Source organism: Hypoxylon trugodes (genome assembly GCF_022578975.1).
Source record: "Hypoxylon trugodes strain CBS 135444 unplaced genomic scaffold F4822scaffold_6, whole genome shotgun sequence".
NCBI classification, from domain to species: domain Eukaryota; kingdom Fungi; phylum Ascomycota; class Sordariomycetes; order Xylariales; family Hypoxylaceae; genus Hypoxylon; species Hypoxylon trugodes.
The window spans coordinates 911,184-933,764 of NW_026250021.1; the positions used below are offsets into that span (position 1 = coordinate 911,184).

General features: G+C 47.7%; 6 protein-coding genes across 6 annotated transcripts; 4 read left to right on the top strand and 2 right to left on the bottom strand.

Annotated features, from left to right (window-relative positions):
- Nucleotides 1–65: 65 nt before the first annotated feature.
- On the top strand, nucleotides 66–2,785 carry F4822DRAFT_280820 (HEC/Ndc80p family-domain-containing protein). Its single transcript, XM_051454880.1, has 4 exons — nucleotides 66–230; nucleotides 351–2,174; nucleotides 2,228–2,358; nucleotides 2,414–2,785. Exons 1-4 carry the CDS (start codon nucleotides 186–188, stop codon nucleotides 2,613–2,615), a joined length of 2,202 nt encoding a protein of 733 aa, XP_051313169.1. The 5' UTR covers nucleotides 66–185; the 3' UTR covers nucleotides 2,616–2,785.
- Nucleotides 2,786–3,053: 268 nt separating this feature from the next.
- F4822DRAFT_280880 (ESCRT-II complex, vps25 subunit) lies at nucleotides 3,054–4,136 on the top strand. The gene is made up of 2 exons (XM_051454882.1): nucleotides 3,054–3,843; nucleotides 3,942–4,136. The coding sequence occupies exons 1-2, from the start codon at nucleotides 3,309–3,311 to the stop codon at nucleotides 4,052–4,054; spliced, it is 648 nt and encodes a 215-aa protein (XP_051313170.1). The 5' UTR covers nucleotides 3,054–3,308; the 3' UTR covers nucleotides 4,055–4,136.
- A 220-nt stretch (nucleotides 4,137–4,356) lies between these two features.
- On the bottom strand, nucleotides 4,357–7,109 carry F4822DRAFT_430143 (BRCT-containing protein; the record flags this gene model as incomplete). The annotated part of the gene is made up of 4 exons (XM_051461231.1): nucleotides 4,357–4,974; nucleotides 5,024–6,479; nucleotides 6,530–6,963; nucleotides 7,020–7,109. 4 exons carry the CDS (start codon nucleotides 7,107–7,109, stop codon nucleotides 4,357–4,359), a joined length of 2,598 nt encoding a protein of 865 aa, XP_051313171.1.
- Nucleotides 7,110–7,691: 582 nt separating this feature from the next.
- Nucleotides 7,692–11,016, bottom strand: F4822DRAFT_280830 (glycoside hydrolase family 78 protein). Its single transcript, XM_051454881.1, has 6 exons — nucleotides 9,747–11,016; nucleotides 9,394–9,587; nucleotides 9,298–9,337; nucleotides 9,164–9,231; nucleotides 8,354–9,096; nucleotides 7,692–8,264 (listed from the first exon to the last, which is right to left on the bottom strand). Exons 1-6 carry the CDS (start codon nucleotides 10,539–10,541, stop codon nucleotides 7,879–7,881), a joined length of 2,226 nt encoding a protein of 741 aa, XP_051313172.1. The 5' UTR covers nucleotides 10,542–11,016; the 3' UTR covers nucleotides 7,692–7,878.
- Nucleotides 11,017–13,873: 2,857 nt separating this feature from the next.
- Nucleotides 13,874–17,066, top strand: F4822DRAFT_280941 (uncharacterized protein). Its single transcript, XM_051454883.1, has 3 exons — nucleotides 13,874–13,970; nucleotides 14,139–16,685; nucleotides 16,739–17,066. Exons 1-3 carry the CDS (start codon nucleotides 13,965–13,967, stop codon nucleotides 16,979–16,981), a joined length of 2,796 nt encoding a protein of 931 aa, XP_051313173.1. The 5' UTR covers nucleotides 13,874–13,964; the 3' UTR covers nucleotides 16,982–17,066.
- Nucleotides 17,067–18,716: 1,650 nt separating this feature from the next.
- F4822DRAFT_406317 (uncharacterized protein) lies at nucleotides 18,717–22,571 on the top strand. The gene is made up of 5 exons (XM_051458389.1): nucleotides 18,717–18,830; nucleotides 19,092–19,153; nucleotides 19,815–19,959; nucleotides 20,030–20,141; nucleotides 20,210–22,571. Exons 2-5 carry the CDS (start codon nucleotides 19,148–19,150, stop codon nucleotides 21,996–21,998), a joined length of 2,052 nt encoding a protein of 683 aa, XP_051313174.1. The 5' UTR covers nucleotides 18,717–18,830; nucleotides 19,092–19,147; the 3' UTR covers nucleotides 21,999–22,571.
- Nucleotides 22,572–22,581: the final 10 nt, after the last annotated feature.

The window sequence follows — 22,581 nt, forward strand, 5'->3', positions numbered from 1 at the left end:
CTTAAAAACGGGGAATCGGGCACCGATGTACCGCAAGTTTGCACCACTCAAACCCACCACCGTCTGTTTCCCCAAATTCCCCCCCCAAAATTTCAATCAATAGAACACAAAGAACTGTTAGAAAGAAGCACTTTATTCTTTTTTGCTAGAGAACTCAAAAACCATTCTTGCACTCCGTTATCATCATGTCCCAGGAGACGGGACTCTGGAGTGTCCGTCGACCACGAGAGGTACGCTACGCTAATTTAAATCGTTCGACGCGCAAATCCCCGTTTGTCGCAATCGGCGGTCAGATTTGGATATAGTCTTGGATTTTGGATTTTTGAAGCTAACATTTTGTTTGTCGCTAGACACTTGGTGGCATTAATCCCAATTCCGCGATACCTCAACCTCACTCAGCAATGAAAAGATCCAATTCCATTGGAAATGGAGGCTCCAGCTTCTCGGGTAGTCATATGCGATCGATGTCGGGATCTAGGCAATCCCTCGCCCTCGGTCGCCCAAGTCAGCCCATGTTTTCGCGATCATCTTCTGGTACCAACTTACCCGACTTGGGAGGTTCTGCAGTAAAGCGCTCTTCATTCCAAAATCCTCCCGGCTCTACACTAAAAAGCTATGCATCTGGTAGCTTGCCAATGCGAAACTCGGAAAACGAACGAAGGAGTAGTATTTACCGATCTCGAACATCAACAAATGGCCCAGGCGCGCATCAGAGCTTCTTCCAACAAGCGCCGCAAGCAGCTGGTGTACCACGCGACCCGCGACCATTGAAGGACCGCTCGTTCCAAGCGCGCATCGGTCAAGAACTCCTGGATTTTTTATCGCAACATAACTTTGAGATGGAGATGAAACATACTCTATCGCATAATATAATCAAATCGCCTACCCAAAAGGATTTTAACTACATGTTTCAATGGCTATACCATCGTATCGACCCGAGCTATCGATTCCAGAAAAATATCGATCAAGAGGTTCCTCCAATTCTAAAACAGCTACGTTATCCTTACGAGAAGAGCATTACTAAATCGCAAATCGCGGCTGTTGGTGGTCAAAACTGGAGCACCTTTTTGGGCCTACTTCACTGGATGATGCAATTGGCACAAATGCTCGAAGGGTATACGTGTAATCGCTATGATGATGCTTGCATTCAAAATGGTATAGACGTTAGTGGCGATCATATCATTTTCGACTTTTTAAGCTCAGCGTACCGGGATTGGCTTGCTATGGACGAGGATGCTGGTGACGATGATGCGGAAAGAGTTCTTGCACCGCACGTGGAGAGTATGGCGAGGGCTTTCGAGAGGTCAAACTCGAAGTACATAACAGAGCTCGAGATGCTCGAAGCAGAGAACGCTGGACTGCTCAAGCAAATCGAAGACCTTGAGAAGTCTACCCCTGACCCACGTGTTCTTGACAATCACTTCAAAATCATGGAAGAGGACAAGGTTAAATTCGAAGAGTATAATGCACTAGCGGTATCTCGATCCGATAAATACGAGAGCCGCATTCAAGTCTTGCAAGAAGAGCTCGATAAGTTGATGCAAGAACTGAAGGAAGCGGAAGATGAACGACGCGCTTTGCAGAAAGAAGTCGACGACCAAGGTATTAGCATGCAGGATATTGACCGCATGACCTCGGAACGCGAAAGACTGCAAAAGGGCATAGAGAGCGCGACGCAGCGACTTGACGAAGGGAAGAAAAGGGTAGCAGAAAAGGAGATGGAGGCCAGTCGCAAGCTTGACGAACTGGAGAGACTCGTTGACAAATATAATACGCTCGCCTATCAAATTGGACTGATTCCCGCAACAGCCGTCAACGCCAAGGGCGTCGCATACGAGTTAGCAGTAACTGTCAACGAGTCGGACTTTACAGGCTCTATTGTGAAAGGCTCTTACTCAAGTGGAGGTGGAAGCGAACGCCTACTAGCTGATCCAGTAACGGGTTATCAGCCAGCACATATTCTCAACTTGGATCTCCGCGGGCATGTTAAGAACAACTTCCTAGCCCTACGTAAGGAGGTATCCGAGCGAAGAACAGCGGCCATGGATGCCATGATGAAGGATCACGATCTGCTTGACGGAATTAAGGAGGCCATCGAAGATAAGCGGAACGAGGTTGAGGCGCTCGAACACAGAGTCAGGGCCGCTGAAGAGGAATATGAGAAGACCAAGGAGGTATGCGCTCGCAATTATTTCCAAGGCTTATATCGTTTACTAATAGGTTATAGGTCACCACGACGCAAAAACTAGCCTCGGATACACAAATCGAGAAGATGGAGAAAGAACTCGCCAAGATGCGAGCTCAACTCACGGAGTCCGTGCAGCTTATGGAGCAGAGAGAGATGAACACAAACATCGAGTATGTTTTCCTTTCCCCACTCATCAATCCCGCATCGTACTAACAACACAACTAGATATGAACAATTAACTCTCCGAGCGAATGCATTACGTGAAGAGCTCCACACCGAGATCGAGAGGATGTTAAACGACATCATCAAGTTCAAGGTGCATATCCAGAAGAACTTGGAAGATTACGAAGGTTTCGTAGCCGACGAGCTCGAGAAGGAACTCGGTAGTGACGAGATGAGAGACGATACCCGCGGTCTTGATATTTAATTCGGGTTTCGTTCTTCTGGGTTATTGTCACGTTTTATGTTATTCGTGGTGTATGGAGTTATTTGGTTGGACTATACCTATTGGACGACCATAATGATTGACGATGATGCGGCGGACGTTCTCATGGCTGGTGGTTTGGTTGATTGGTTAGGTATTCCCCCGTTGTATGATGCTTTTTGTTCTTGAGACGGGCGGATATAAGAAATACCCTCGAAACCTAGTGATAAAGGGGTATTATATCAGTTTTAAATCAAATTATGATTATTTATCTTCCTCTAAAAGCTAGCAATTACCAATTAAGGCCAGGTTGGTAACAATATACCATGTTGAGCATATTATAATGAGCCGTTATATATTTACATCCTCTTATTCTCTTCACAGATCCAGCACACTAAGTATAGCAGTCCAATACAGGATCGTGCTAAACTTACGGAGCAGTGGTAATTATAGAACCCTAATACACTTCGGGGTAGTAAATAGGCTATCGATAATGCCCCATTAGCGGGGCTTAGGGCTGGCGGGGTCCTGTACCTAGGTACTTTAGCTCAACATCAAGCCGCGCCAGATCTACATAGACTTAACATCTCGCTTCAACTTCTCACTCCTCCGTTAATAGACTCTTAAGAGCCATCCTAACTTTCTCCCTCACCATACACCCCTCCCTACACCACAAGCCTCACGATCGAATCGAAGATGTCTGCTCCAGCAAAATCCACACCCCTCGCAACCTCAACACCGTCCTCCACCACACCCATCCCAACCAAACCCCCCTCCTCCGAACCCCCAACCTTCGACTTCCCCCGCGAATACCACTTCCCACCGTTCTTCACGCTCCAAACCAACCACGCAACCCTACGCTCGCAACAAGAAAAATGGTCCTCCCTAATCCTCTCCTACTGCCGCTACCACCGCATCTACCGCATCACCCTCTCCTACACGGATACCGCGCACGAGGACCTATTCCACAACCGACGATTATCACGTTCCTTACGATTATCCGACGCGCGCGAGATATTGAAGTTTATGCAAAAAGAAGGACGAGCTGAACCCGTGGATAGTGGAAGTAATAGTAGTAGTGGAGGCGGAGGCGGGGAATTATTCTGGATATACTGGCGCACGCCCGAAGAATGGGCAGCGATGGTGGAGGAGTGGGTTGAGGAGACGGCGCAGAAGGGTGCGGTGTTGACGTTGTATGAATTGACGGAGGGCGAGGGGACTAGAGGGACTGGTGAGTTTGGATTCTTATATACTTATCGTAAGAGATGGAAAAGATGCAATAAACAAGAAGTACATAAAGTGAACATGTGCTAACACAAACCTCCCCAGAATTCCACGGCCTCGATCCCGAACTCCTCCAAAAAGCACTACAAGTCCTAGTCAAACGAGGCAAAGCACAAATATTTGGACAGGAAGATCAACAAGGAATTAAGTTCTTCTGAGATCAAATTTTACGTTTTGGTTCCCAATGTGCTCGTGCGTACAGCTCGGAAAATATTTACAAAGAATCGCAAGCAGCACTGCTATATGAAAAAGCAATGGCATAGCTAAAGCGGGGAAGCAACAAATGCTTTCATCTAACTGAAAAGTAACGTGGGAAGCAAAAATGCGAGCTCGCCTAAACGCCTCCTTATTCCCTTTCTCTCCCTCCTACCTCAGAGCCATGCAGCGGAACTTCATATGCGAGCATTACAAATGGTATATCCCTACCCTCCCTACCAAAGCGAAAGAAAAGCGCCTATGCTCAGCTGAAGAAATTCGACACCAAGTATTTCTCATCGAAAAATACCTCCTGGTTCATGACAACGTCCAACAACCAGTCCGCAGCGACGATACGGGGTTCCATGTTACCCTTCTTCGCCATATCCTCGAACTTCTGCCATAGCTTCTTTTCCTCCGGACTCGTGTTGCTCAACAGGTATACCGGATCCGGTTCACCCTCATCCTCTTCTGGGTTGGTGGGCTTGATAGTCGACCCACTCCTCGCGCCATACACCATAAAGAGCGCGCCGTTGGCTTCGGCAATCGCTTGATAACCTTGCGGGCCGTTCTTGATACTAGCGGTACAGTAAATAGGAGTGTTCCACAGAAGTTTACCGTTGTTTTTGCGAGCTCTGCGAACCGAAGTTTCGAGCTTAATGGCAAACCGCTTTTCGTTCTCCTTGTCCTTAAGGATATAGTCTTGCGGGTCCTGGAGCTGCTTCGTATCTAGGCACTGCTCGATCCAGTCCGAAGACACAACGGTAGCACCTTTAGATAGATTGCGAAGGAACTTGACCGTCCGTACTAGGTGCGGTGCTACAAGATAATCACACGGTTGGCCATCAGTGACGACGGCAATGCCAAGGTCACGCAACTTCTTCTATTAAGATATTAGCAGAATTCATAACGTAAGGATTTGGTTCACTTACTCGATCTGCGTCCTCACGATGCTTCTCGTTAACCCATCGCTGGAATCCGGTGAGAACGATTCGCATGGTGATCTCCGGAAGAGTGGGCCTCGCCTTCTTTGCAGGACGCTTCTCAGCTTTGACCTCTGTCTCTTCACCCTTAGCAGCCGGGCTCGAAGCGCTGCGGCGATTAAGATTCTCGCGATCGATGTGGTCAGCTGCTCGCTTGCCTCCCCATAATCCGTGACCATCTTTAAGACCTCTCTTCTTCTCTTTCTCATACAGTGCAATATCGGGTGCGAGACCAGATAACCTGCTCAGTGCCTTATCCTTGGCACTTCGACTTGAAGACGAAACCGTGGAGGGGGTCTCGTTCTCTTTTCCAGCACGAACATAGTGGCCCTTAGCTGGGGTTGTGAACTGGGTGGTTGCACGACGTTTTTGCGGTGCCGGTACTCCAAATACATCAGCTGTCTTCTGGGCATACTCAACTTCGGAATCCTTCATGACGTCAAACTCCTTATGCACTTGACGACCAATGACGACACCCTCAGCCGGGCCATCAGAAGCCGAGTTCTCGTCGGCCATCTCTAACGCCTTACGCTTTCGCTTAGCTGCCGGGTTAAGGTCCTCCGGTATGCCAGGGTAGTACAAGGCTCGCAGTTTGCTCGCGTCCAGGCGTGTCTGACCAATAACTTCAGTGAGGTTCGTAAGAGATGGGAAGCAAGTGTATCTCGGGCCATTTGCCTCGTTTTGCCGCTCGCACCTGGCGTAGCTCTCTTCGAGCCAGAGATGGTTGAGTCGATAGATGCTCCAGTCAATGGCTGCCTCACACTTTTCACCACTATCTCGAGCAGTGATCAAATGTGTGTTCTCGGATTTCATAGTCTTGGTATACCGCGCGCCGGCAGCGTTGATCAAATTCTCCAAGTAAATACGGGCCTCACCTCCATAGTTGGAAACCGTGATCTTTAAGTTCTTGAATCCGGGGATTCCGTTGCGTGGAACGGGATAGTGAAGGAGTCGACTCAAAGGATCTGTCCATTGGTTGTGAGTGATGAGATAATATAGCCAGGAGAGGTTTCCGACGGTCTTTCCGATCTGCGAAGCGCGTACGTATGCCGATCCGTCGCGATATTGACAAACAAACCAATGGCAAGCATCGACATCCTTCGTGACCTCACCGCCGCCGTTCTTAACGAGGTCAATGATAATGTCCCTAAGTCGATCCCTAATTGACAAATCTTCTGACAGCATGACCTTGATACCCTCGAACACAGTGAGAGTAGGGCGACCTCTCATGGCATCGGCGGGAGGGCTAGGCAGATAATCAGGTCGGGCGGAAGTGGCGCCTTCAAGGTGCTGGCTGGAAGGTACCGTAATCGCACCGTCGGAATTCCCAGTTAGAATTTGAGGGTTAGGATGAAGGTACGGGCCTTCATCAATTCGCTTTCCAAGCTTAAAGCAGTCGTCGAACCTTCGAAAGATTAGACACAGGTCACTATGTAGGCGGCCAAAATTACTTACCAGTGAGGAAGAACTATCTTGCACTTCAACTTCTTCTCGATAGCTAGCTTGCATTTCGGATGATCCATGGAGAGAGCGCAGATGTGGGTTGTGAGTTTGGTAACATTGTCGGAATCCATTCCTCCCATTGCCATTGCGGCGCCGATGATCGCGTCCTTGTCAGTAGACGGAATGTCGGCGCACGTAAGGACTACATCCGAGAAAATCATTCGAGGGTCAGGAGTAAAGGGTCGGATCTGAGCCAGTTTTCCCTTCATTAAAGATACTGTAATCCATTTGGACTTAACAACAGGGATCATTCGGGCGGTCGCTTCGTTGTACTGAGGGAAGTCTATCGAATTGGCGATGATGTGGGTGATCTGCGAAAGGTCCGGGAGACCTTTTCGTGTCGCCCGACATACTTCGCCGCCGTATTTTTCGACACTATTAGTGAACTTTCAATTGTGTTAGACTCGCAGCTCAATGCATGTAATGACCAATTGAGACATACCTCCATGATTAAATCATCGCCGAGCTCCTTACTGTTCACAAAGGCGAACTTGCAAGTGCCAAAGAGGGCAGGCGTTCCTTGTTCTGGCATCTTGAGATCGTCGAACGCGGTTACGCCTTTTTTTTGCGGGCCGACGCCGATAAATCAAAGCATTCCCCTTGGGGACACAATGTCTGCGGCGGATGGGAAAGATGATTAAATAATGAAGAGGAGCGGCGTAGGAAAGGAATAGAAGTAATTGCGTTAACTCATTAAAGTAGATATGCTACAAGATATCTACTCTGTTTGATTATCGGAATGATCAAGGATCGAAAATAGGTTGCCATCAGTTTAACTTGCCTAGTAAAAAGAAAAGGTGGGACGGCGATTTTGTTTTCTTAGCTACTGGTAGAATCGGGTCGACGCGTTTGGCGGGCCTTGTAATTAACGCGAGAAGAAGTCGCGATCAGGTGATTTTTAGTGCACTGTTTAGTCGCATTCTAGGTACTTGCATGTACCTAGCGGCGATCTTTGTCAGCGTACCTAGGTACTTTAAACACTGGAGTACGCTATAATTACTTAAGCTTCAAGGTTCCAACTGTCAAATGTTGGGACCTTGAGCAAGAATAAAACTTCTCTAGAGGATTCTTTCAATTGAGAGATGTAACACAATAGATTCCTCATATGCATCATTGGTGAGTCATAGCACGAAAATACCATATTACGATGCATCCTTAATCTTCGATCAAATGAGTCAAATTTACAATTACCTGCGCATCAAGTATGTTGGTATGTCGGTTATGCTACAGAACGGTCGCATAGGCGGACGTGTCTGCCTACAGTTATAATCTGCCCTTTTTTTCAGGCCTCCAAATCTCCCCTAGCTGACCTCGATTTGGTGCTCTCCGCCTGATCCTTCAATGATGTACAGGTACCTATTCCCCGCTGTCTCAGTCGACCTCCTAATATTCGTCGCTACCGCTTGTCCATCCACTTTCACATTATATTTCCCGTTCTTGTTAGGGGCTGGAAGGTCCAGTACCCCCGACGTCCCTTTTGGAGTATTATAATTCAATACATAGCTACCGTCACTGCCTACCACCCACTTGGCGGAGAATTTACCTAGGCTAGTTGTGAAGCCGCCTTCAGCATGGGGAAGATCCCCGAACTGCGGCGCAATTCGCCAAGTCGATCCAGCGAGGCCAGTTATACCAATGCCGACAATATATTCGCTTAGCGCGGTTACTGGGCCAGTAGACCACCCATCTGAGTCCACGTCAGTAAAGTTACTTGCAGTATGTCTCGGAATCGAGTATCTTCGATCCAAGAAACACATTTAATCGAAGAATACTTACGGGAATGAGACGTATAAGAGTAAACCTCTTGGTATCCAGCATCATGACGATATCCAAAGGTGCCATCCGTCAAATAACCTTCGACCATAGTGGACTGCGTGCCATTTTCGTTATTTAGATACCAACCCCAACTGGTACGGATTAAATCCAAAGCACGTTGCGTCTGTCCCGCTAACAAATGCGCTTGGATCTCGAATGAAGAGATAAACGGGGAGACTTCGCCAGGTAGTTCCGGAGTTTCAGCTCCGATCGGGGTCCAGTTCTTCGTGAGAGCAAGTGAGATCTTTTGTCCTTCATCTGACGTAGCATTGACCACTCCGAAGAGTAAGGCCAGGGCATTGGCGTCTTGCGGATACAAACCAGTCTCGTTATCACGCGACTCTATGCTATTGTCGAATGCGCCAAAATCATCATCCCAAAGGAGTTCATTTATGATTTCTTGCAGTTTCGCAGCGGCCTTCGCCCATGTCGAGTTAATCCCAGTGGTATCACCGATCCAGGTAGCCAACGCGGAGCCTGTTATTAATGTTCGATAATAGAGAACTTGAGCTGATGTTAAGGTATTGTCCACGTAGAAACGGCCCCAGTCGTTTGTGTAGCCCGAAATATTAAGGAGGCCTAATGAGGGATCAAGTTGGCCTTCGATAAAATTCATCGCTGCAAGATACTTAGGCCAATATTGTCGGATAAAATCCACATCGCCGGAATAGAGAACATAGTTGTACATTCCAATCATAGTCCACCTATATGATGAAGATATTTAGTATAAACTAGCACAGGCAACCACGAGTTTTGGATGTTATGTCTTACATGTGATACGTATCACCATCCGTGGCAAGAAGTGGTGGCCCGGAAAATGGCAACAATCCATCGTCCCCCTAGGCACGGGTAGAAATAGTCAGTGGGAAATTCTCTATGAATACGCCATTTGTGAGAGTACTAACTTGAATGTTGAACAACGTTGCTAGAGCGTTTTTTACGCTTCTAAAACGCGGTGAGCAGATTAGCTTAAGAGCCTATACGAGTCTAGGAGGACTAACTCGATGTCACCAATGCTGTAAAATGCAGAGGGAATCGCAACACCCATGTCACCAGGCCAAACGGTTCTATCACGTTTTGCGCCATCTGTGATTATAGTATCGCCTACCCCGATGTCGCCGTCATTAGTCCACTGAGTCTCAGGGGCAGGCCAGGCTCGTCCCGTTGAGGGATGGAGCGCGTTGGTCTGGATAGTCTATAGCAATGTTAGTCATCGCATGTATGCCTAGGTATAATACATGGAATGTCCTGGAGCGGTGAGATGAACTATAAGACATGTTTCTTCTCATAATGAACCGCTAAAATTTCTATCCGATAGTGAAAGAGTCAAAACATCAAGCTTGAATAAACTCACATAAGCGCCACTGTACCATATCTTGTTGAGTAAATCATCGTCACTATGGAAGTATCCTTGGTAGGCTTGAAGATTTGACCAAGTTGGTTGAAAAGAAATTTCCACGCTGATATCGCCGATAAAGACAGAAGACTTGCTTCCGACGAGGAACAAAGTCATATACCGGAATCCCCCACGGAGATTCTCGACAGGCATAACATAGGTATGATCCCCCTTCGAGGAGAAATTAGCGTAGAGTGCGCCATCATCTCTTTCGTATATACCACTGCTGGAGTCCGAAATACGACCAATCCAATCCTTAGCTTCCGTAAAAGCTATCCCAATGGCAGCATCACCCTTGGTATGAGGCACAGAAAATTGGATGGTAACAACACCTCCAACCTCCAGCCCGAAGTCAAAATAGATGCCTGATCGAGCATTGGTCAAAGGGGTAGTGTTTGTATCATAGTGGTCTCCGGAATCTAGATCATAGGCAGCTTTGGGGGTGACAGTCCGTGTTGGCGGTGAGAATATGTTTGACTCCCACTCGCCACGGAAGGCTGCGGTCTGAGGGCCCGTGCAATTCGTATCTCTCCAGCAGTCATGAGAAAAAACGCCCTGTATGAGGCCGAGAAGCCAAACCGCAAGGGTGAAAAGAAAGTGAGGAGAATGACACAACATAACGGAAAGACAGCACAGCACTACTGCGCTCAGTATTGCAACGCCAGGAAAAGAACCCCATCGTGAAAGAGAACGAGAGCGCATGGGATTTATATCCACACGTACTTCGCCGGAACTCTCCTTTGCTCGGGGCATCGTTAAAGGCGCAAAACTATATGATTGGTGAGAAGTTGCAAGCCACGCATGGTGTAAACATCGCACAGGTACTGTACCTGTATGTAGCTACTATTGCTCGTCCCATCATCCCGCCGAGGCCAGCGTAGGTACATAGCATGTAACCACCCCACCTAAGTCAGACCTAGGCCTAGCTAGGGTCGCTTGAGCGGCACAGCGACTCGAATGACAACATCGTGGTGAAAAACAAAGCAACATAAAAGTTGGACAAGCATTGTAAGGGATCACTAGTCGATGCTTGCAAGCATTCTCGGTTCAAATTGGCCAGTCTCGTGAGCCTCTTGGGTCTGGGGTATGCGGGGGTGCTTTGTTCGGTAGGCTCGAGTGGGAATAGGTATTCAGGATCCCGACGAATCCGCCCGTCCCCCAGGTCCACTTGTCCCCGGCATTTCAATCTGGGGCCGAGCTATATTTCCGAATGTGTCGTCACATGTAGAAGTATTGATGTTATAGCCTTATATAATCCACTTGTTAAAAGTCAATAGGGAATAGACTTGATAATAAGACTAAACTCCAAATTAATCAGCAAACTATTACTTAAACGTAGAGGGAAAGGGCCTCATTGTATGTCAGATTAGGTTTAGATATATCCACGCTGTCGGGTTTTGGTTACTTTTGGTTACTTTGGTAGGATCTTATCATGGATTTGGATCTGGCCGAATACTAATTTCTTTTTTAGTGACACCTGCCCGTGCGTCGTTAGCGGCCTGGCGTAGACAGACATCTAGATAAAAGAAGCCTTCTGGTGGCATGACGAGTGATTGCGTGTTGGCGAAGTGTAAAAGAAGGCATTCCTTTAAATGTCGCAGGGGAATCCAGGTCGTAGCTAATTCAGTGGACGAACTCTATCGCCTAGCCGAATTTAATACCCCGAACTAGTGATGCATCTGTGAAGCCACAGTACATGTACGGTCAGTAGGGTCGACGGTACTTAACACAGCTTTGGTGTATTTTAGTTTGTGGTACATCTCGAAATGCCATGCGCATGCCACGTTGCTGTCGACACTCGAGAACCAACTGAAGTTGAACTCGTATTTGAGCTTGACCTCTCGAGGACGAATCTGTACCTGAAATATCCACCCAGATAAGTAGTATGGTTGAACCAGATGCGAGGAAAACCATGCACATGGTAGAAAGTAGTGCTACATAGATACGTTGATGAGCCCTGAAGATGTTCGTGTTATTGTCTCGGATAGGGTCCGCAAGACATAATCGTCGTGGCTGAAATAAGGGCGTTCGATAGAGGATCGAGCACCAAGGACACTGTAAGTCAGCACATTAAGAGGTACAGAAGAAAGGTCTGGACCCAGCTTATTTAATTAGTTTATTGACCAGTCCCAGTCCCATCTTGCTCCATGGCTTTTTTTTCCTCTGAAAATGCCGGTGTGCATTTTACACATTTAGGTATAAATAGTGTTGCTGGCGCTGAAATATTTTTAACATGAGGGCTTCCGACGTTGAACATCAGCAATTCCCATATGGGGATGCCCGTGTTAAATCGACGCGATCGTCTATTCCAAACAACGGCCCAATAGAGGGCTTATGAGAGCCCATTTCTAAGCGCAGTAGGTTGAACGAATGTTTGCGAACATCATCTGTTCATTTAATCTATATGAAATAGTGGACAAACATGACGTGAGTATTTTTGGTATCTCATGTCCGAACGTCCAGAAAGCAATGTGAGTCTCGAGAAGACGATGCTGCGCCGAACACCGATCCTGGAAGCACTAAGCCATTGGATGAAATTAGGTACTCTTCATAATAGTAATGCTCTGTATAAGTATAATCTTGTCGATGAACAGATATCTTCGTGTTATCCCTTACGATAAAAAATCGCAGAATCAAATAATCGTTAGGTTATCAAGTTACTACGGTTAGGTGAGATAGGTGTCGCAATTACTTATTAGAATGCGCTAATGGCTAAAGAAATGCATTGCTAATCATTTAGTTTAGTGCTCCACTAAGCTCGTAGCAGTATAAGAATGGTGGGACACGGCAGCTAGGAGGCATTGTATCCCCGAATAGCGAATAGCGATCAAATAAACATGGGGCTAATCGGTCGGTCGGTCCATCGCCCAGGTGGATTCTTCAGTGGAATTTGACCCCCTTTGATTCCCTATTCCGGGCAGTCACACGTGACACAATTCAGGGGGTTTTTACCTAGCAGCCCTGGTAGTACCTTCTGTAAATAATCCGATCGAAGAAAAAAAAGAGTACCTAAATAGAGTGGACATATACATCTGATGGCGCTAATGCAACGTTCTAACCTGTACGGAATAAGAGCCCTGGAGGGGACCAGACCACACCCATACCATACCTAACCTAGCTAAACCTGCTAACCTTGGAACCTAGACCTAGATGACCCGGAGGAGAGAAGTGAGAGAGACAAGGAAAAGAAGTAGAATTGGCGCCCTTTCCCATTTGATTGAACCATTTTGAACCACTTGAACATCGATGGGATGAATTCCAATCACTAACAGGATTTAATTAGTTAGTCAGTCAGTTGATTAGTTAGTTAGAACTACCGATACGACTACAACTGTTACTACTTTACTTTTACTACTTTCTCTTTTTCGTTTTCCTCATCTTCTCGTTTTTTTTTTCTTTCTTTATTAAGGAAGAAGGGAGGGAAAGGAAGAAGACGAATTAAGAATAAGAAGGAGGAAGAAGAATAACAGAAGAAAGTTAATCCAGAACCGAATAAGAGGGGGAAAAAAAAAGAGAGATGATCGAAAAGAGAACGAAGGCGACAAAGTGACGAGACCATGATTTCGAACCAAGCACCGCTAACTTCGCAGTCTACCTAATAAACAACCCTTTCTTACCCATCCTCACCCATCCTCGGAGCCCAACAACTCTATACTTGCAACTTTCGGCCGTCCACCCCTTATTTTACCTTCTTACCTCCAAACTCCTCTCTGCTCGTTTATATACATTGCATTGTACATAATACTTTTGTTCCAATCCTTCGCTGAATCACCCAAAGAAGTTCATCGCAACTACGGCGATCTTGTGACCCCGACGCGACCCCCCCCGGCGAATCTGAGTCTGAATCTACCCCCTCGAATCGACCGAACTCGTCGAATTCAGCACTAATACCAAACGTCCGACCGTTGCCGTTTACAATCTTCTGCTTCGCCTTAATCCTCGAGTCCTCGGCCTGATTTTCTGTCGGAACCCCATCCCGTCCCCTTGTATGCATCCCGGAGAGTTATCTGTTGGATTTCGGACATCAACGGCGACGGTGGAAACCAACCCGACATTGTCATCCTCATGATAGTGCCGCGACCCGGTCCAGACTCTGCTTCGTGCAACCCGACAATCTCGTAAAGGGGTATCCTGGAGGTTTAGGGACCTCGCGTGAGGTCGCTGCGAACACCCTCGATGATGGTACGTCATTCCGCCTCGTATCCATGGTCGCATGTCTTGGTCCTACTATTATCGTAATATCGTTCAAAAAGGCTATCTCTACCCTGGCATATCAATAGGCTATTTATTCACGATATTCCCTACATGTTACTAATATCATATGCGACTAACCATTTCCGAAATATTTAGACCTCTCATCGGCCTCGCGATGTCGGTGGAAGCTTTGCGAGTCGGCGTGGCCATACTAATCAACTCTCCATATCCGATCCGACCCATCACATAACCGAAACCATCGGCACGTTATACGGCGACGACGACGACGATCAAAACGACTCGCGACCTTTGAGCTTTATCGCAGCCCCGCAAGGGGGTGAACAAATAGCTCAGCATGGCGGATCTCAATCGTCCTCGGAAAAGAATCGACTGCCGCTCATTCGAACAACCTCGGACAAGACAGGCTTATTAGGTTCATCAGCTGCCACGACGAACGGAAACTCGGTGCAGAAAGCTCAGACGGTTCCCGGTCGAATGCCAAGCCAGAGAAGTACGACGTCGAGAAGTAACGAGTCCGGTCCGAAGTCACCCATCTCCCCCATGTCGCCTTCGCTCCGCGATATGCGCGAAGACGCTCAACAATATCCGATAACCAACATAGACAATCCGGGTGATATTGCTCAAGAGCTTAGCAATCTACAGGCGCTACGGCGCATGTCTATGGATGTCTCGAACAATAGCGATCCCGATCTGCTTCCCTTCCAAGGCATGTCGCTTATGGCGATGCCATCGATAGCACCAAAAGGAGACGACGAAGCCGATCCTTCGAGATTGCTATGGGTTCCAGCTGGTGTTCATCCAGAATTGGCTCCCACTGAGTTCAAGAATTTCGTTGAGAAAAGGGTGCAGTCGATGAAGCGGAGATCCTCCGAATCTACTCTATCTGTAGATGGCTTAGAAAGGAGCGACTCGGGCGGACTACGGAGGAAAAAGTCCATGCTTTCTAGACAAATAGACAACGCAGGTGGCCATGCTGCGGAAGGATATATGGATGGCGCTGAGAGGTTGGAGAGGAAAAAATCCCAAAGGCAGCCAGGGGAAGGTCCGCCAGAACTAAGTATCGACGAACTCATGAAGGATCCATCGAAAGTTGTTCAGAAGCTTACTCTCGAATCACAACGTCAAGAAGGAGGTGGCGAAATACAGAATGCGGAGGATATGCCTATACTCCCTGTTGCGCCAGGCATGGGTTTGCGTCGATCAACTCGCACCACGTATCGAAAAGGCGGTAGCTTGAAGAATCGACAAGGCTCACTTAGATCTGATGATCGGCTCCCTTTCTCAAAGCGCATAGCGGCAAGAAAGGCCGAAGAAGGATCAAGTGCATTGCCTAGTAACGAGTCGAACATTGATGCACCGCCCGGGCATGGTTTGACGCGGGTACAGTCAGAACCGATTTCTGAAAACTTTTCTCGGCCAAATAGACCCGTACGGCGGCAGCAACCTTTCTCTAAAGAATCTGCACTTGACACATACGAAGAGCACGACTCTCAAGAGTCAGGCCAAGCTGCTCCGACCAGACCACAAGGACCGACACGCTCACCATCAGCTGATGCTATCAAGACATCTACTTCTACTCCGCAGATTATAGAGACGCCTGCAATCGAAGAGGAACGCCCCGCGTTACAGAACGCGGAAAACAGCCGGCCCTTTCCCGAACGATCATCTTCACAAAGGGGTGCCGCTCAAGCTGCGCCACAACCTCTGGCCCCAGCCGAACCTCCCGCACGTTCAAGCAAAAGGCCAAACTATGGACAACCACTCCAAAGCTCCGCGCAGCCACAAGCTGCAGGTCGGGCTTCACAGCCGAATCGGTCCTCAAGTACTTCCAATCGAACCCTTAATGATATGTCGCAGACGCCTTCGCCTTTCCCTGGCAGTAGTGCTACTAGCACTGAATCTTTGACCTTCATTCCCACGTTTACGCAATCCGAGGAAAGGAAGCCAGAGAAGAAAGGCAAGAAAGATAAGAGCGAAGGCGATGGCGAAAAATCCAAAGCCACTTGGAAGTGGTTCAAGAGCGAGGACAAGGAGAAGAAAAAGAAGGATGACGAGAATAGGAAGTCCAAAACCAAGGCTTTGGTTGAAAAGGCCCACGATAATGTTCGGCTCGATGTTCTCCAAACCTCTATCGATACAGCGATCCATAAGGGACGAGAGAGTCTGTTACTAGACCGTGACACTGTCGACAGTAAGCTAGAAGAAGAACGGAGAAAGGAGAGTAGTCGAAAGTCCGGGGAGCACAAGAAAGAAAAAGACGGGTTGTTTGCCTCATTTTTTGGAAGCAGCAAGAGAAAAAGCGAGAGGGAGTCGGGCAGTAAGAAACATCAGGCCCAAAGATCATTATCACCAGAACCGGCTCCGTATCGACCTCAACGACCCGATGTTGACTATCACTGGACCAGATTCCCCATCCTCGAAGAACGAGCTATCTACCGAATGGCACATATTAAGCTCGCCAATCCTCGTCGTGCCTTGTATAGTCAGGTCTTACTCAGCAACTTCATGTATTCGTATCTCGCAAAAGTTCAAGCAATGCATCCTCAGATACAAGTTCCCCAATCGCCTCAACAGAAGAGATTACAAGAGGAAGAAAGGCGACGACGTGAGCAAGAACAACAATATATGGAGCAACAGCAAGCTCAGGACAGCATTGATCGTTATAACTTCGAATATCACCGGGTAAGTCTACATGATCAAACTTCGCGGAATACAGGTTTTAATGCTAATATTAGTCCCAGTCAACAAACCAATACGGAGATCCTAGCATGCAACATGAGGCTGGGGATTATCCAGAGGCAGCTGAGATTTATGACTACGACCACGGCAAAGACAACACGAACCGCGATGGCGACTATCAGGACACGGATAGTTACGAAAATCAAGATGCAGACAAGGATTATTATTCCACTTATGTGCAGTATACTAATGAAACTGCGCGTCGCCGGCAGCCAGAGGAAGAGGAAGAAATGTGGTGATAATCCTAACTATAAGAAGAAATTAGCAAGCTCATTTACTGGATCATCACATTCAGTGCATATTCTTGGAGTTTGGGGAGGGCGGAAACCAGTTGCAGCTTACGAACGTGTCGTGCAGGGCAGATCATCAGGAGCCCGACGAACAAATACATCAACCCCTTTTTCCCATCTACATAATCAAACGTTCCCCTTTGTTGGACGGGTAGCGACAGCATGGTGCTAAGGGTGGATATTTTTGGATGGCATTTGCAGCAGGGAGGACAACTTTTGGACCCTTTTTTTCTGGCCCTTTTCCCACTCCCGCCCTCTTTTTTGGAGTTTGGCGACTACGCACGCATCCCTCCTCTTTCACAAGAGCGAGGCGAATAACAACCTTTTTCTGGCAGGGAAAATTCGAAGGTCGGGGATGGAGATGGGAACTTGGGTGTGGGGAGGTAGGAGAATATATCGAAAAATAGCATCGCTCATGATGACTATTAGGAAGCGTACCGAGGGAGTCTCGCGTTGTGTTGATGGGCAAACATAGAGACCCTTGGATCATAATAAGAATTAAATCAGCCCGCGGGCGTAAATACGTAGTCGTTTATGTCTGTGATTTGATGCTGATTTATTTTACCATCTAGACTCCGGTTACGAACTAGGTACGATCTAATCTAGCTGTCTTCCCGAACCGGTCCCCTTGCGGTTATATATAGAAGAGGTTATCATAAATCATAAATCACAAACCACAAAATTGCGCGGGTCATTCTGCGTATGAGCAATTCGCTACAACATCATATTACATCAGCAGTGGTATCAATTCTCCCACCAATCACGGACACAACAAGGCTTAATATCATCCTAAGAAAATATCGTTTGATTCTTGTCACATATCTACGTGTACCACTATGTCTAACTGTAGCGAAGTTATAAACGGTTCTCTTCAACGTCTAATGAAGGATGTACTGTCGTTGTCTTACTCGTGTCACCGAAGTAGGTAGGACGAATTTGACTTTCTGAGCCGTCAATAATTGCCATATCACTTCATGTTGTCTTATTCTGAGGAAGTTTGCCAATCTTCACAATGCAAAGTGGCCTTGACATACTGGAGTAATGTTCTCATGTAGTCAATTATAACATTGTTGGATTTCTATCTCATATCTTGAATACTTGTCAGTTAATTCTAGGTGCAATATAGAAGCTTTTGTCAATCTTTGATATCAGAGACCAAACTTGGCGATATCTATAATATTATACATCACAATAGTATAAATGATGGAAGTCGAGATAGGTACCTAGGCATGTTTCAGAGTGATTAGAATAAGGCTGAGATGGTCTGAACCTTAGGGGGAACTAAGGCGGGACGAGGGTTTAGGGGTTAAATTTCGATTACCTAATACACATGTGCAAACAGTTAAAACATGTATACTGTGCACCTTCCCCAACTAAGTATACAATATCGAAAGGTACGACAGATCGGATTTGGGATACTACAACTGAGCTTCTGTTTGCACAGTATATACGTGTAAATAGGTGGGTCTGCAGGTGCGATTCTGTTGATTTAAGACAGTAGATAGATACGGGTAACCTCGACCTTATTCCCCTTGTCAAATATAAGTGGAAGTAGGTACCGTCTACCTAAGATCGATAAAGTGGACCCTAAGCTGATAATTTCATCCAATCAGAAACGATAAAAAGCTTAGGGATTGTCGCGAGTTCCCTATCCCTCGTCCGAAACTTTTTGAACAACCCCCAAACTTTCCTTCACTGCCTGTCGCCGCTGAAAAATACAAAGTTATCGACCTCACCTCATTCGCCTTCGTCGCCGAATAATTTCATATCTTCTTGACAGCAGACGGCCGTCCACCCCGTACGCACTCTCTCTTCGTCGCACCAACATTCCTCCTCGATACATTGTCCTTTATTGATACCCGGTCGTGCCTATTGATCATTGAACAAACATATTATTTCCTTCATCGGGTCGAGCCAGCTGGCCAACGCAAACCCTTCATACACAAGCACGTCGCGACCAATATTTTTTTTCCTCTTCCTTTTTTTTTCTTCCTTATTTCTTCACCACCCACGACCTCTCGGTGCGACTATCATATCTAACGGCGTTCAACACCCACAGACCATTACGGTACCTCATAGAACCTCGTCGGTTTTATATCTGGAGATTGGTTGTCGATGGCTGTAAGTCTACCTTCTCGTTGTTCCCCGTTCTTGTCATGCGCGCGCGTCCAAATACCTACCTTCAAGGAAAGAAGAGCTCTCTTCCTCGAGGCCACTTTCTCTCTCGCGCTTCCACCTGGTTATTTTCCTTCTTGACATTGTCAAATCAACACATCATTGCCATCGACACAAATTACCCAAGTAGCTTTTCATTATGGACCATCTTCATCACAATACCCAACTCCAGCCCTATCCACCCTCCCAGATCCCAGATGTAGTAGATGTCGATGCAGGAGCACCTGCAGCCATGATACCTCATTTGCCACAATACCAGCTGTCGCAGTCGCCTCTACCACTGCGGCTCCCACCGAATAACATTCTTCCACACCCAAGCCCTCTGCACGATTTTCATCACTATCATCATCTGGCCAGCCCACATTTTGTAGCAGAGCCCTCTGCACAACTCGCTGCTGGAATTCCGCCTCGCGTTAGACCCTCTGATCACCACTTTGAATTCTACGAGTACTCCGATAGATATCAACAGCAGCATCGTTCTACCGATAGCCCGCCTGCTCATTTCGTACCTGATTATGACAGTCGCTATTCCCCGCGACTTATAACCCGTGGCAGCCCAAAACTCATTGGAATCCAAATTCAAGAGCTGACACCAATCCTTCCGCAGCAACGATCTTTTGACAACCGAGGCTATATGCCCAACGGCGCTCCCAGTGGCCAACCCGCTCCGGGCGCAGTTCCGCTACTACCTAATCAAGGCCGCGTCGTCCAATCCGGTCCGATTCGAGTTCTCTGCATAGCCGACGTGCGAGGTAGGTCATATTGTCAAATCACGAGACAAAAATAATGGGATGTAAGGCGGGACTGACAATTGTACGACAGGAAACCTACGATCGCTCAACGAACTTGCGAGAACGGCACGAGCGGACCATATCATTCACACTGGAGATTTCGGTTTCTATGATGACACATCCTTAGAACGCATTGCGGAAAAGTAAGATACAGCATATTGTTGTCCCCGTTCTTGGTAGGTTAACGGCGACTAATTACGTTATTAAACAGGACCTTGAAGCACGTCGCTCAGTACTCGCCGTTGATATCCGAGGAGGTCAAGAAGGCCATCAGCCAAGGTGGACCCGGTTCCGTCAAAGCGCGATTCTCACCTCAAGAACTACCGCTATCCGAGCTTCCGCTACTCATCTCTGGACAAGTTAAGCTCGATGTACCGGTTTACACTGTCTGGGGTGCTTGCGAGGATGTTCGCGTGCTCGAGAAATTCCGATCCGGCGAATACAAGGTCCCAAACCTCCATATTATCGACGAGGCTCGATCCATGTTGCTAGAGATTGGCGGTGTCAAGCTGCGACTTCTTGGTCTTGGTGGTGCTGTTGTCATGCACAAGCTATTTGATAATGGCGAGGGCAGAACCACGATCGCTGGTGGACAAGGTACAATGTGGACTACATTGTTACAAATGGGTGAATTGGTTGATACCGCAAACCGCGTTTACGATCCGACCGAAACCCGTATTTTCATCACACATGCCTCTCCCGCCCGTGAGGGCATTCTGAACCAGTTATCTGTCAGTCTAAAAGCGGATTTCTCCATCTCAGCAGGTCTACATTTCCGTTACGGCAGTTCCTACAACGAGTTCAGTGTGAATCCAACTTTGGATCACTACCGAGGTAAGCTCGCTGCTTCGAAGGCGTCATTTAACGACGTTTGGGAGACGGTCAAAGGCGAAGTCGAGCCAGCAATTCAGCAGAACGAGGCCCAGCAAAACCTCCTTCGAAATGCGCTAGAGCTCGTCGAGAAAATGCCTAGAACCGCGGCTGGTGGAAATCCTTTCGGTGGTCCAGTTGGTGGACCTGGCGCTCAAGGACAGGTTGATGAGAGTGCCTTCAAAAATATGTGGAATTTCAACCTTGCAGATGCTGCATTCGGTTGGTTAGTGTTGGAGATCCAAGACGGTCGCATCGGTACGGAAATGCGAGCTCAAGGATTTAACTTCTCACACCGTGGTGCTAAGCAACAAGCTGCCGTGCCCCAAGGAACGCCTTCGCCAGCCCCTGGCACTAGTGGCTTACCTTCGGCACCACCCACTGCTCCCGCAACTTCTACTGGTCCTCAGAGGAACCCCTCAGCTACGGCACAACCCCCGAAGCCAGCGGCTGCGACTCCATTACAACCTCCCAAACCCGCAACCCCCAAGCCGACCGCTTCATCACCGGCCCCTAGTGCGGTTGCCGGTAAAGAGAACGAGAAGCCTGCGGGTACCAACGGATCGGCTAATGGACCAGAAACTGTACCGTCCCCTGCACCTCGTGCTTCTGCTGACAGCATCATTGGACTGTTCGTCATGAACGTCCAAAGCGACGAGCAGACACGTGAGATATTCCCAGACGACCACAAGGCTAAGATCGTCAAGATCGAAAAGTGGGGAAATAACAGTAACAACAAGGTTGTTCACTTCCAAACCGTGGAAGACCGAGAAGTTGCCTACGCTAGCCTGTCTGACGATTTCAAAGTCAGACACTCAGAAGACCGATCAAGACCCCTAGTCAAGATCTTCCAACCTCGCGAGTCCAAGCAGGCCTTCGGGGGCAGAGGAGCCGGAACTTGGGGCAGTGGGCGAGGCCGAGACAATGCTAGTGGATACCGTAGCGCCGGTGACCGTGGTACTCTGAGCGGCGGTGAGAGTGGTCCCGAGACCAGCCGCCAACGTGGTGGTCGAGGTGGCGCACGAGGAGGCCGAGGTGAGCGTGGTGGTCGAGGCGGTCGAGGCGGCCGCGGAGGTGCAGGCAAGGGCGAAGGTGGTAGTGCTTCACCTGCTCCTACAGGTGATTCTTAAACTGGTCGCCGAAAATACGCTTCTACCTGTTACCATATTTTATTAATGATCTCGCGCAACTCCGCGCGACCTTTTACTTGTATTCTGGCACCTTTCCACAAAAAGAACTTTTCTGTCGTCAAACAGGTGGAGTTTAGAGAGTCTGCCGGCCTGCGAAGGAAGTTTCTTTTTGTTAAGGGGAAAAGGAAATACCAGTTGCCTTCATGTCATAGCTGGGAGAAGAAAGGGGGGGAAAGGACCGAAAAATGCAGGTTTTGTCTCCGCAAAACGGCCTACAGAGGGTTTGTTTTTTTTTCTCTTCTCGGTGGCCTGCGGATGAGGAGGGCTAAGGGTTGTCTTTTCGTGCGGATTGCAGGCCTCAAAACGGTTCGGTGTTTTTCTTGTACCATTCTGAGACTCCCTGGACCGGACGGGATCGGATCATTGAGATAGGTTCTTGCTAATACACCCGGAATAATCTGATTTTCGCTGTTTTAAATGTGCTAATGTTGTGATTATGATTGATCACTAACGATTGAATATATGATAAGGGTAGACCATGTAGACGGAATGGAGCTTTAACTGATATTCTCGTATATAAATA